General features: G+C 42.1%; 1 protein-coding gene across 1 annotated transcript in view; it reads right to left on the minus strand.

The window, feature by feature from the left end:
- WDR35 (WD repeat domain 35) overlaps positions 1 to 14,480 on the minus strand; it is a 44,542-nt gene that overhangs the window by 6,575 nt on the left and 23,487 nt on the right. The window contains exons 15-24 of the mRNA XM_015415708.1: positions 14,144 to 14,253; positions 11,297 to 11,507; positions 9,065 to 9,145; positions 8,811 to 8,947; positions 7,309 to 7,512; positions 6,552 to 6,698; positions 6,022 to 6,154; positions 4,183 to 4,293; positions 2,010 to 2,174; positions 149 to 289 (exon numbers count right to left, since the gene is read on the minus strand). Coding sequence (XP_015271194.1) covers positions 149 to 289; positions 2,010 to 2,174; positions 4,183 to 4,293; positions 6,022 to 6,154; positions 6,552 to 6,698; positions 7,309 to 7,512; positions 8,811 to 8,947; positions 9,065 to 9,145; positions 11,297 to 11,507; positions 14,144 to 14,253 — 1,440 coding nt within the window. The remainder of the gene's footprint in view (positions 1 to 148; positions 290 to 2,009; positions 2,175 to 4,182; positions 4,294 to 6,021; positions 6,155 to 6,551; positions 6,699 to 7,308; positions 7,513 to 8,810; positions 8,948 to 9,064; positions 9,146 to 11,296; positions 11,508 to 14,143; positions 14,254 to 14,480) is intronic.

Consider the following 14,480-nt stretch of genomic DNA (forward strand, 5'->3'; position numbering starts at 1 on the left):
AGGATTCTGAACGGCATGTTCTAGGGGGAAGTGATGAGGATGAAATATATCCTATTGCCATTTGTATAGTACATTTTAATAGCAGTATCTTGTAAAGGTAAACCTTGCCCTTATGTCTGGAAAATGAGCAAGCATTTCAATACTGTACCTCCGAAGTCTTTCCTTTAGTCTTTCCTCTCTGTGCATTTTTAATTTGTTCATGATATTGTTCAACAAGTAAAGCTGACATGACATACAGCTTTTTAACTCGCAAAGGTTTTGTCCTCTTTTTAGCTTCATCATCTGCAATCTTTTATGGATAAACATTTTAAAAATTATATTGCTACAAACTACAAGCTTTATTTTTCTTTTTGCAGTTTAGAGGTGACAGCCTGAACAGTCATAAAAGGAAAGAAACGAAAGGTGCATTTATATTACAGGTGAGTTAATCTTGCAACTAATTATCTCCCCATTTTCTTGGAATCAAAAGGTAGAGGTCAGACTTGAAAAAGAGGGATGAAAGGTTGGACACCGCTTGTGGGGTAATGCAATGGAATTGCTATTAATAAAGAAATGCAGACAAACCTATGTGCATGGAAACCTTCATCTGACTATAAAGGGCTTTGTTATGCAAAAGTCATATTCTGAGAAATGCATACATTTATCCTCAAAAACAGAATCAAGATGTACTACTGTAGAAAACAAAACTAGGAACACTAAGGCAGTGCAAACTTCTAAGCATTACATATTACCAAATGTACTGTAGAAATCCTATATATTTTTCACAAGTATCTGAGTCATCCCACAATATATCCGGTACAATGAAGTTTCTGTTCTGAATGAGGAATATATTCCTCCTTACAGATGCTTACAAATAAGCTTGTGTCTTGGGAGTGTATTTCAACCTAGCAACTGGATCCTCAGTTGGTATCTGTTGCTCAAAGTGCACTTTCAACTGGTACACCAGCTGGTCTACTTTTGGCACAGAAATGGGGCTGGATCCAACACAAGGACCCTGGGACTTTTGTGAAAGGTCCCTTGATCTTCACGGCTCTCCTAGCAGCCATTTTTGACTTCAGGGAAGTTTATTCCCCAGGTTTCATGACCCATGTGAAGCCACATGGGTTAGGACGCTGCAGCGAAGAGGGGGAAGTAGATGAAATAACTCCCTTCTTTTGTCAGCACAGCTCTGCTCATACGAGAGTCTGGGATGGGGACCTTAAGGACCTGGCACATCACCACCAAACTAACTCATCTGCTGAGGCCCTTTCCACAGCCTACAGCCTTTAGAGTGGGGGTGTAAAACATAAGGCCCAGGGGCCGGAATTAGCCTGTTCAGGGCTTTTATGCAGCCTGCAAGCAACTAGTGCAGGGGAGGGAACAGGAGACTGCAGGGGGGGGGGGAGTGGGCAGAGCCACTCCGACTGTGGCTTTAGCACAGCGGAACCACCTCATCTGCAACAGTCAACCAGTGTGGGAGCATCTGCCCAGTGCTGCAGCGCTGGCTCTCCAGTCTGCCCATATGGTTTTTCCTTTGCACCCCGCTCCCAGCCCATGGGGCCTTGCCCTGAAGATACAACAACTCAGAGCTTACTAGCTGGTGTCCTTCATACAGTTTATATCTTTGGTACCTGACATTAGGTTTTACGGCACACATGGCCTTGCCAGACAAAGTGACATTTATGTCTTATCCAGCCCTTGTAACAAATGAGTTCGACACCTCTGCTTTAGAGGTTAAGCAGCTGTATGTCTGAGGATGGGCTTTTTCTGTAGGGCTGCCCTGCTTATGGTATTCACTCCCTACATAACTTCGTTTGGAACTTTCATTATCATCATTCAGGCACTAGGTGACATACAAACTATTTACCTGTGGTTTTAACTTCTAAATCTGGGGTTACTTCTGATATACAGATTACGTTTGGTTGTTGGCTCTAACAAAAAAAGCTTTGTTAATTTGTTTTATTGTTTTATTACATCTGTGCCCTGCAAAATACATATAATAAATGATAATAAACAAGCACCAACAGTACCTTAAACATGAGCTTAGCAGCATCAAAGAAATAGTTGGCTTTATAATAGAGTTTGACAGCATCAAGAGGTTTGTTCTTTTCCAATAAATGAGATGCGTATCTAGCTAGCAGGGAACCAATCTCTTTCATATTGTATTGCTTAGCCAGTTCAACAGCTTTCTTCCACTAGGAAAAAGGGCAGCAATCATTAATAGTACACACAAATTTGAACATATCCCAAGGGACAGAAGACTGGAACTTAAGTGCTTTGTTGACGAAACTCGTGTTTGTTTGTTTCAAACATTTACATCTAAGCCAAATGACTCTTAAGGATGCTTGAGAGCTGCATAGGCTCAAGGTTTCAAGGCCATCAGCATATCCCATTTTGGGGTAATATGCTGGGATACAATACTAATGCCCAGCAAGTCATGCTCCCAAGGCTCCAGGTAGCAATCAGTGTTGTTTAAGGATGGCACTACATTGGAAGCCCTTAAGGTTTTTGTATATTTTATTTGATGTATTTTAATCAGTTTTAACTGTTTTTGTATACTGTGTATGATCGAACCTGCCCTGTGCCTGCTATGCGGGGAGGGTGGGATATAACTCTAATAAAATAAACTCCTGGTCCGTACCTACCGGGGAGGCTGGCTCCTGGGGGTGACGCTCCCTCCCTAGCTTGCCCTGCCCCTCCCAGTCACCTCCCCTCCTGGTCCTTCTGTGCCCCTGGAGCTACCGGCTAGTGGAATGGCCTGCCCCAGAACTTTTGTTTTTTTCAGGGCTTGATGTGAACTAAAGCTGCCTTGGATTTACCTCTGGAATTTGTTGGGTGAGTTCCAGCCTGGCAGAGCAGGAAGCAACAAGCTGGGGGGGGGGGGAGACTGGCCAAGAAGCCCCTTGCTCACAGCTCACAAACCCAGAGGAAGCCTGGACAGCCTGTGGCAGCAGGGAGGATCAGGGCCTGCAGGAAGAGGGCAGGGGGGAGACAGCAAAGGCCGGGCAAGCCGGGCTCCAGACCCCCTGCACCATGTGCAGAGCAACCACTCTCTCTCACCCCTACCCTGCTCACCTTGCCCAGTTGTTGGGGGGGGGATCCCCCCACTGGGAGTCTTATCACGGTTCACCTTGCTGATTCTGCCAAATGCCTGCTGGTGGCAGCACATGCCCAGTGCAACTTGGCAAAGCTTCCCAGCCCATGGCTCACCCACCCACCCCGAGGAGAGGGGCCCATGGAACTTCCTGCCACCCAGTGAGTCTCACACTCCTGTTCTGCCACCTGCCTTTGGTGTTATCTCGCCTGGGGGTGGGGGGCTGTGCTCGGCATTGCTCCTGGGTGCAGTCTGCCAGGTTGCTTGCACAAGTGTAGACCATGGGAATCAAGGAGGGGTGCCTGAGCCAGAGGGGAGCCCTCCATCCCCTATCTTATTTTAGGCATAGCGTTGAACACAGTGGGGGCTTTAATTTTGAGCTGTTTTGTCCTCCCCACCTTGTACACTGCAATCCTATATACTCGGGACATCGAGTATACTTTGTGACTTTGGAAGTGACCCCCCCGCAAATTTTCTGGCTACAGGCCTACTAAATTTGATACAAAATCCTAGGAACATTTTGGATTCATGGAGATACAAGGGCTTTAAACTAGTAGTAACTTTGACAGCAAGCAAGCTCTGTCTTCCTTGTTTGGAATAAAGATATAATTACCACTTAGCAACATAATCTAATGCTTGTGTCTCTGTAATTGGGACTGAGGTCCCTGTATCAGAAACCAAAGTATGGCATTGAAATATGTATTAATCAGCATGTTGCACCTTTTGGTATGTTACGTAACAGTAACAAAAGAAACAGAATGTACAAACAACAGGGGCCCACTTCTAAACATTCTCCACCTTTTAAGACGCCAACTCCTATCCTCCAAAATACCATTCAAGCACCTCGTATCAGTCAACACTGAACACGTTATTTTTCATTTTTAACATTATAAATTATAAAGGCTTAAAAATATTAAGTTTACAGATAAAAGCAATACTTATTCAGTACTCATAGCAGAAGAGGGTGTAAGCAGCTGATTAGCAGAAATCCATAGATTACTAAACAGTAAGTTATTAAATAACAGCTTTCCAGCAAAAAATGATACTGAGCAGAACCACGACAGTTACATACAGTCAAGGTCCCCTCTGCACTCAGCTTATATTTATACCTGATTGAGATGTACGCAACAATCTACCGCTTCCTTTGGTCTGTTACATTTGAGAAAGGCTGTTACAGCTTGATCACACATGCCAACTGTAACAAACTTATGGGCTATATCCTGCAAGAAAAAAAATTAAATTATATAGAAGTAGACTTTTCAGTTTATATGTTATTTGCAGTATCAAGATAAAAACAAGATCTTTTAAAAACATAATAAAGTTTAAGTCCAATGGCGCCTTTAAGACCAACGAAGTTTTATTCTGGGTATAAGTTTTTGTGTGCAAGCTTATACTCAGAACAAAACTTTTTTGGGTCTTAAACATGCCACTGGACTCAAACTTTGTTCTGCTGCTTCGGACCAACACAGCTACCCACCTGAATCTACCTCCTGGCAACTTAAATACTAAAAAAATCACTTTGGCATAGGTGTTGTAGCAGGGCCAGCATCAGCATAGCCTGAGGTGGGGCAGCTGTCAGGGCCTGGAACTTCAGGAAGGCCCACTGTTGCTAACTCCCCTACCCATGTACCTCTCCTGCCACCTGCCCATTTGCTTGCAAGCACTCCACCACACATGCTTCCAGCTGCCCAGTGGGGGAACTCCTGGTGCCCACAGCAGCAGCAGCCCTACCAGCTAAACACTCCAGCCGGTGCTGTGGGAGTTGGGCATGAATGTAGCACAGGCAGCTGTGAGCGCTGGTGGTGGGAGGGCTTGTGAGCAGGGGGACGATGCACAGTCAGGTGGGGGGACACATAGGTGCGTGGGTGGAAAGGGAAGCATGAAGGGGCCTGGTGATGGGCAGAAGGGCTCCCCTGAACACTTTCTGCCCAGGGCCCCCCAAAACCCAGAAACAGCATTGTTCTGTAGGCTACCTACTTTGTCAGATGCCTAACTTTATCACATGCAGGTCATGTTTCTTTTATACATCATCAAAAATCCTGATGTAATTAACAAGTCCATATTTTATTACATTTTTGGCATATTCTGATTTTTTTTGGTCTTTTTTGACTCTCTTCCATCTCTTTTTTAACTTAGTTGGCATTCTTTTTTCCCTAGAATTAAGGTATTCAATGTTTAAAAAATGTAACATTCAGAAAATGATTAGGAGAAAACTGATATTTCTTTCACCAAAAGGCAATACATGATGAGAAGGATCTTTATATTATCACTTTCTTTTAAGCTTATGAACTACGTAACTTATAATGAGTAACATGCAGAATTTTATAACCTGATGCCTAGTCTTAGTCATACCAGGTTATTCTGACAAGATTTCCTTTTCAACATGAGGAACACCTTTGGCCATCACTTGCTCCTAAGCGTTCTTGTCAAACTTCAGTTTCGTTTCACACATTGTTCTACTTCACTGCTTGCCATAATTAAGGGGGGGAGGGAATTCCTGAGGGGAGTGCATGGGTGTTTGGAGTGCCTGCTTATAGAAGCCATAAGTTTCCTTAAGACTGTGCCCCATAGCTGGTTCCCAAGGAAGCTGCCAGGCCTGCACATAGATAAAGCGCTGTATATCTGTCTGGGTTGCCATAGCTATGATAGGGGCTGAATGATGACATATGGGAGAGGTGTGGGGTGTATTTTGTATTACCTATAATAAGGGCTTTTACACGCCTTTTTCTCAGTTCTGACATGGAGCCTGTTTTTCTAAAGTAAGCATATCTCGATAAACTACCACTGATTAAGTGTGTTATGGAGAGTGTTTTAACTGGGGAGACCTGACAGTTCTGTTGTTTTTATCCACAGCAGAATCAGACCACTGGCAGCCAAGATGAAAACAACATTATTTTTGGTAAAGCCACACTTAGGGTGATCATCGACAAGCAGTTTTTTATGCTTACAGAAAGCAACTTGTTGTTTTCGGGAAGGGAATTAGCCAAATCTTCTAGCCCTTGATAGTCTTCTAACATATAGTAACATTCAGCCAAACGTTCCTGGTTTCTTCCTTGCACATAATATTGAACTGCATTTGCCCTAAAGGGGAAAGAAGAACCCATAAGACCTCTGTCAATCCATTAATATGTGTCTTTTTAATAGGCTCAGTGTCTTCAAACACATATAAATGGAAGACACAGTAAATTTATGCACAAAACAACATATAACATCATTTATTTTGAAAACGTTTTGTTGCACTAGCAACAGGTGGACATAGCTGGATAAATCAGATGCTTCAGTTAATGAAGAATAATAATTCTTTGTGATTCTTCATAATTAACAAATTAATACAACTTCAAACTTATCAATTAGAGAACTTAACATGAAACAACATTAACCCTCAGTCTCCATTCTATGGATAAGGCAAAATTTAACTGAACAAGGTTTGTACAAGGAAGCAGCTACAGCCATTTAAGACCTCCAGCTCTGACCGTACCATTTCTGTCTATCGGCAAAGTAGTCTCCAATTGCATTATGGGCTTGTTCCAGAAGGTTGTCATCTGCATGTCCAGAGCCAGTTTTCAAAAGCTGCAGCACTCGAAACCCGTCTCCAAGTTTTATCCGTAAGCTAATTGCAAGATCTCTGCAAATGTTAACAAGTGTACAACTTTAGCAAACGCAAAAAGGTCACTTCTAATAGTCGTTATAAGAAACATGTCCTAAAATCTGCCCAGAGGTAAACAGCATAGAGAGTGAGGGCAGCAAAGTGACAGACTGAGCTCTGAACCCAGAAGTTCCTGGTTCAAATGCACCTAAAGCACAAAGCCGAAGAGTGCAATCCTTACTAGATTGTAAATCTGAATAAACTCAGTGGGATTTGCTTTGGACCATTCATGCAAGGGGCTTTAGGCAAATTAACACCACAGCTTCATCAGAACTGTAGTAAGAGAGTTCCCTCATGTGCTTTGAGGTTTCAGATGAATGAAAAGCATCACAACTATAAATAAGTTTGCCTGTAATCCAGCTTGCTTCTTCCATATTTAAATCTGTTGGTCTTTTCCAGCTCTTTTGCCTGATGGACTTTTTGTTGTTCTTTACCAACAAAATACATGGAGTACAAGAAGTTTGTTTTGCCTGGTGCTCACACGCCTCAAGCTACCTGCTCAAGAGGAACAGTTCTCTTCATTAGCAATTATGCTATTGCACAGTTGGGTGATGTTTCTATCAATCCAAGTGTGTCATGTGCCAGTTACCTTCGATCCATGTCCAAATACATCCTTTCAGCCTCTTCGAATCTGCCAAAATAAGCTGCCACTTCAGCCTGCTTCATGGATTCACTTTTCAGGTTGCCAAGACGCTTCACAAACTTAATACCTTGGTAATCTTTGTAGCGCACAAACGCTTGCTCTGCAGTCTGAAGATCTAGCTTCTGGAGAGCTGCTTCAGCCAACAAACGCCTATATCATCATAATACAGATCTTTTAGTTAGGAAAGGCAACTACATAGGGCTCAAACAACCTCAATTACAGAACAGCATGGTTAGTTTAGCCTCAACTCCTAAGGCCTGCAAATATTTCTTGGTCCTGTTCTCTTAATATAGATGCCATTGAATGTCCTGCAAAAAGCCCAGCTACATACTGAAATAAGAATTGAAATATACTAGGCTAAAACTGATAAAATAACTATTCAGGGGAAAGGTGTCAGTAACAGGGACAATTTAGCTTCCAAAATTAAAAATCTGTTCAGCTGGGAGGAAAATTTCAGACCTGGCTTAAAGACCAGAAGAGTTGTGTAATACTAGTGGGGAAGAAGGGGAAGATCCAGGCACTGAAGTGAAAAAGCCAGGAGACTGAGAGCTGGGAAACAAGTCCAGGAGAGAGGTCTAAGACAAGGATCCTGAAGTAACGTTGCTACAAGAGTACACAGTAGGTGATGAATTAGGTAGAAGTAATCTCAGGGAAGGATGGCAGAACCTTTAGGAAGTAGTTGGTCAACAGTGTAGAAGGGATGAGCTGTATTAACAGCAGACAGGATACTACTTCCTATTAGTAAGCCACTGAACACTGGGAATCAAGAGAATGACATAAGCAGTAGCATTCCTTGGGGGTTAATGATATACCTGGTTTCTACAGATGCAGAGTTTTTCCTTTGGTGTCCCATTCAATCAAGGGAAATTGTTCTAAATGGTAGACACATACTAGAGGAAAGGACTCATCTTTTTTGGTATGAGACAGAGATATTTTTTGTAAAGGGCAGAACTGGGGCACTTCCCATTGTCCTTAACCTTAATGGCAGTTTCACAGCTCTGAACACTTTCAAATTACATCAAAATGACACATCTGTGTCAAATTCCTAAGAATGGAGAAGGGGAGAATGCTGTAAGCCACTTTGGGTCCCTGCTGGGGACAAAAGTGGGGAATAAACTAAAGTAAATACATAAAGAGTTCTATAATTATTTAATAAAAATATTTTTCTGAAAATGTATATGATGTGCGGTCCTCTGACTGCAGTTTTATGAGCACAGATTCATATACACATTCTTCCATCAAATATTTAATTAAACTTTCATAAGCAGAGCATCTTGGTGGCAGCAGTTTAAATTACAATTGAATAATGTCACCATTAAACCGAGACTATTTTTTCTATGCAATCTCTATTGATTCAAAGCTAATAGAATTTGTTAATTAACCCACGAAAACTGTATACAGCTATGATCCACAGAAGTACGTGAAGCCAGAAAATATGGGAATTTTACCAAAGCCTTGGATGTGGGTTATCTTCTATGAACTGAGAAGACTCTTCAATCCCAACTTCTTCAATCAACGCTCGACTGTCTCGAAGTGATCGGATCTCAAAATTAATGATGAAGTCCTTATTAGGTTGTTCAGGGTTCTATAAAATATGCAGAGCTTATTCAAGCTACTGTACATTCCTATTCAAAGTTTATCTGGACTGTTGTGCAAACTGCACAGATGGCATATTCTTAGAAGGAGGAAAAAATCTATTTACCTTCAGTATTTCATCCAATAAAACAGATTTAATTTCCAAATCTTCAAAGTTGCAAATGTATCCAGACGTTTGAATAGGTTCCTTAAAATGTATGTCATATATGATTAGTAAAGAAAAATTATCAATATAATATTCAAACTTTTTAAAAAAATCATATGACAGCATCTGGGTTCTTCTATATCTTCCAATGAAGGACAGGACCAAAAGAGCCCTGTGATAGCATAAATGTGTGCCCCTGTGCAATAATCTGTGCTGACTGGTCCTTCCCACGGCAATTCTGTGTGCTGTACAGACTGCCACTCTGGAAGGTCCCTTAGTTTTCAGGAACAACTGCTCAGGACATAGGAGGGCCATGAGTGAGAAGAGAAGGCCTGAAAAGCTTACATTCAAGATGTAAAACTTCAAGATGTAAAACTAACAGCCCTTTGGATTCTAATGTCTAAGTTGCGTTTTCCAAAATATAAAGGTAAAGGTAAAGGTTCCCCTGCTCGAAAGCCAGTCGAATCCGACTCTAGGGTTGCGGTGCTCATCTCCGTTTCCAAGCCGAAGAGCCAGTACTGTCCGAAGACATTTCCGTGGTCACGTTGCCGGCATAACTAAACACCAAGGCGCACGGAACGCTGTTACCTTCCCACTGAAGTGGTACCTATTTATCTACTTGCAATTTCTTGCTTTCGAACTGCTAGGTTGGCAGGAGCTGGAACTAGAGACGGGAACTCACTCCGTCATGAGGCAACTCGGGTCTCAAACTGCTGAACTACCGACCTTCCACAGCCTGCAGTTCAGCGTCTTAACCACTTGAGCCACCGCAGCTCCTTTCCAAAATATACTTCTTGATAAATATTTTGTGATTACAATGAAAAGTAGATGCAAAAAGGATTTACTTCCTTAGTATTTATAATGATTTTAGGACTCATTTATTCATAAATTAAGTATTTTTGAAAGAAGCTAACTGGGTTGGATCTCAACTAAAATGTCTGCTAACAGAACTCACTTCCATTAGCGGAATGTAACTTTCCTGCCTCCTCCCTCCTGCTGCAGTCCACTTAGGGGGGCTGACGTCCTGCTGCTGGGCAACAAGGTACCCTCAGGAACAGCCAAGAGCAGGGTCTGCAAAGTCATCTACTCCTTTGCATTAAAAGAAAATGTAAACAAGATCTAAGCCACCATCATGGAGATTTTTCCTTGATTTACCAAAATAGACAACTACTGATTTCATTTTAATGTGCATTTGTTTCAATACAATTACTTACCAATTATCAATCAGTTAACTGATGATATTAATTACCTTGCTCATTTGGCTCATTCTACACTTAGGCTTATATCCACCACTTTCCTGACCCCTTACAACTGATTCTTAGGTAGTTATCATAAGTACTTTTATGTAGTTCAGTGCTCTACCCATCTCTGGGAAATATAGCCCTCTGTGGCTTCCAAGAACTTTAAAGGAGGTTCAACTGACACTACTATGATTTCTCCATCTATAACTTCAATGCTCAATGAGCATTGTCTACAAAGAAAAGCTCAATTGATTGAGACCCTTTTAATGTAAAAAGATGCTTATAAAAAGGCTTATAAAATTATGGAAACATATAATTAATATTCACAAGATGTGCTCGCAGCTCCTGTCTTAGACAAATTGATGGAGTCTGGATAGGTTGCAGTTAGCTTGGACAGCTGAACGGAAATTGCATGTAGAAAGTTTACTTCCGCATGCCAGGGGTTTAGGATTAACAACATGGGGACGGCCATCATGGTCATGGCCTACATGTGAGTTTCCAGAAGAATTTGGCTACCCGTTCTTACATGGAGTTCTAGACTAGGTGGATCTTTACTAGGATCCAGCAAGGCAAGTCTTATACTTCTATGCAGCTTTCAGGAGTACCTTGGAGGGGGAGAAGCAAAACGATTAACAGTGCATTCCGAAACACTTAGATTGTTCTAGGGCTTAGAAAGGTGTAACTCTGCCTTTGATTGCAGTGTTAAGCTCCTTAAAGCTTTAAAATGATGAGCTGATCATCTATTTAGGCTGCAAGTCTCTGATGAGCAGAAACTAAATTCTACTTAGTTACTTGTCTGAACAGAGACAGGTAGAGACATGCAAGGATAAATATATGCAAAATGATATACATTCCCAAAATGAAACTACTTTACTTCCTCCCTGTTCCCAGTGACGGCAGCACACTTTCTGCCTCCAACTAAAATAATGGTTGTCACTGCTTATTGCTTTACCTCAGGATCCAGGTTTCTGAACACATACATTCTTGTTTTCTCCATCATTGCAAACAAGTCGGGGTTATCTTTTGCCCATTTCATATCCCAAACATCTTTCCGTTCCAGTTTGAGTTGTTCACCTATTACATGCTGTCCTTTACTGTCTGTTACTCGTGCATCCACGTCAAAGAACATCAGTAGTCCTGAGAGGTCTATGATAGCAAGACGACTAAAAACAGAATTGGGGGAAAGGTAGAGGAAAGAAAAAACAATATTTCTTTAGTCCTGCTTTGGGTCTGATTTACAACAGGCCCCATTTATACATTAATCCTCCTATTGTTGAAACGATGCTTTCCAGAATAACCCAATGAATATCATTGTTCCTTTATGCTTCTAAAATAAACACTCAGGCCTTGGATAATAATTTAGATAATCCTTTACATTTTCTTTCCATAAGTAATATCTATGACCCCTCCCAAACATATGGTTAAATAAAAAAGTCACAAACCTATACATGTTTGTTGGAAATAGTTATCTTATGTCTGTTAATTCTAATTTTATGTTAGGCTTTGGATAACTAAGAGTGCAGCTCTAAGCAGAGTTACATTATTCTAAGTTCACTGATGCCATTGCTTTGGGTTAAATTGTTAGTTGTGGTTATTTATAGCCTAATCTTTTCTTGGTTTCTGTAAGAGAAACAGATCCCATCTCTTATAAGTTGTCTTGTAGTTTTGGTCTGTGTTAGCTTTGGCTGGCATTAAAAATGATGGCACTATCCCCAAATTCCATGGCCTCATTAAAAGGTGGTATGAAGCCCCACATACTTCTCCATTCTATTCCATGCCCCCAGAAGCAACGGCTCAGTCTTACCAGGAGGCTGAGTTTGCCGCGGGGGGGCAAGCAGAGGAAGATCCTTCACTGGCTCCAAGATGGCCACATGGTGCTCAGGTTGTGTGGTCCTTGCAGCAGCCCTAGGCTGGCCAATCACATCCTCCCTGGGTTGGCCTGGGAGGGGCAGAGTTCCAGGTGGATGTGGAATTCAGAGTTCTCACTTTGGTCCACCCTTCCCTAGTATTTAGCCATGGTGCTGCAGGGACCTTGGCTTCAGTTGGTTCCAGTTCTCCCTCCAACTCTCCCTTTGTTTTCAGTTGTTACGGGTTGTGTTGCTGTATATATGGTTCTTGGGTTACTATGCTTTTTTCAAAGCTTGCTTGGACGGTTTGGGCATTGGGATGGATCCTTTGTGTGTGTGTGTGTGTGTGTGGAGGATGTGCCAGCACACCCACCTCTCCCCTGTTTTGGGGACTCCCTTAAGGGGTCTTGGGGGTGGAACCATTCAGCAGCCCACCCAGCTCAGGGGATGTTGGCTGGCTCTCAACCACCAGATGGCAAGGGAATCATGCAGCAGTTGGCACCCATGTAGAGGGCTTGCCATTCCATGATTCCCGCCCCCCCCAGCAGGTGGGCTTGGGGGACAGGGCATATTGGGTGGCAGGCAGGTCGCCCAATGCAGGATCCACCCCCATGCTGTGCCAATGCTCCTGCAGCTGTATTCAATAAAAGCTGTGGCAGAATTTCCCCCCAAATTGGTTTGTATTGTGGTACTTTTTCCCCTCACCCTTGCTCTCTCCCTTGCCCCTGAGTCCACAAATGTCTTCCACACAGGGCTTCTATGGGGGCTTTAAATCAGCACCGGTAGAGCAATTCTGATGGCTCCTGCTGCTCTGAAGCTAGACTTTCCACGTGCATTAGGAATTCAATGTGTAGAAATAAATACAGAAGACTCAGATTAGCTAACCTGAGTCAGAAGTGATGTCAGAGACACGTAAGGACTAATGCAAAGAATGAAGCATCCCTGAACCAATGGAAATAGCCATCATTTTTAATATAAAACAGGAAGCTAGCGAGTCTATTCAATTAACTATGGACTGCAAAAAATCTTAACATTAGCCATTTTAATTGTTTGAGTAAGATGTGAAATGCCTCATTAAAAACTGTTTTGTCTCCAGTACAGAACATAATCTGCAAGCAATGGCTGTCTTTCAGGATAATTTTTTAATGTACTGTAACTGCAATCGGCCTGATTTAAATGTGGTGCTGGCAAGGCAAAGAACTTCCGTGTTTGGTCTCAGCATCTCATTTAAACTGTACTGCAACTAGGCACACTGAGAACTCCATGGTAAACATGAAGGAAAACATACCTTATTTCAACTCCTTCAATTAATAACCTGGTGGTCAGGTCACCTAACTGTTCCCTGGCAAAGCTTATATCAAGCATATTGCCATCCTGAGCAGCTTAGTGCTTGTACAACAGCCACCTGGTTGCTGCAGCTGCTGGCTGTTTTTACCTACTCCAAGAACTAAATCATCTCATCTACCAGAGGAAAGGCACTATCCCACAGAGGCATTGTCATTGGGGATATTAAACTGACCAATCTGTATAAAGTATGGGATTGTCTGCAGTTCAATCTCACTTGCACCTGCGGTTTGGGTATTTCCTTTAAATGAGTGACACCAGATAGATGTTTGATGCCACAATGTCTGATTCCACGATGACCAGCAAGCAGCACATGAACTGAAGCACAACTGCAATCCATACAAAATGTTTAGTTTGCAATTACATGTTTAGTTTGCAAGTTTGCTGCAAATGTTTAGTTTGCAAGCCAGAGGTCCGTAGCCCTTGCAGATACTGCACTGCTGCACTAACTAGGTATGTGTAGCTACTTAGCACAGGTTGCAGCACAACTCAGACAAGACGTTGAACGTATAGAAAGTAGTACAGGGAAGCTCTTTGCCTTACCACATTGAATCTGGTCCAGTTTATCAAAACTGAGCAACTATTTTACAGCCGCATTTCATTTTTACCTGGAGTTGCAATTCAAAGACAACTGATATGGCCAACAGCTTAGGACATACGTCTGAACGAAGCCAACATTGGGAAGACTGTATCTCTGAAGGGTGCCAGATTCCCGTCCCTAGAAAAATACAGCTTTTGCTTACTGAGGCAATATCTTCCTAACAGAAATCTCTTAATAATCTTTCTGAATATATTAGATGATGCTAATAATTCCTGGATACAGGACAACCAGAACACATTTGGTAAGGAAAGAGTATTGTTAATTAAGCGAACTTTTGAATTAATGTCGTTCAGAAAAAATATGTTTACAATTTATAAATTGGTTATAAATGAATAAGTGCTTTT

The sequence above is a fragment of the Gekko japonicus genome, unplaced genomic scaffold, assembly GCF_001447785.1.
Source record: "Gekko japonicus isolate JY-2015 unplaced genomic scaffold, Gekko_japonicus_V1.1 scaffold4542, whole genome shotgun sequence".
NCBI classification, from domain to species: Eukaryota; Metazoa; Chordata; class Lepidosauria; order Squamata; family Gekkonidae; genus Gekko; species Gekko japonicus.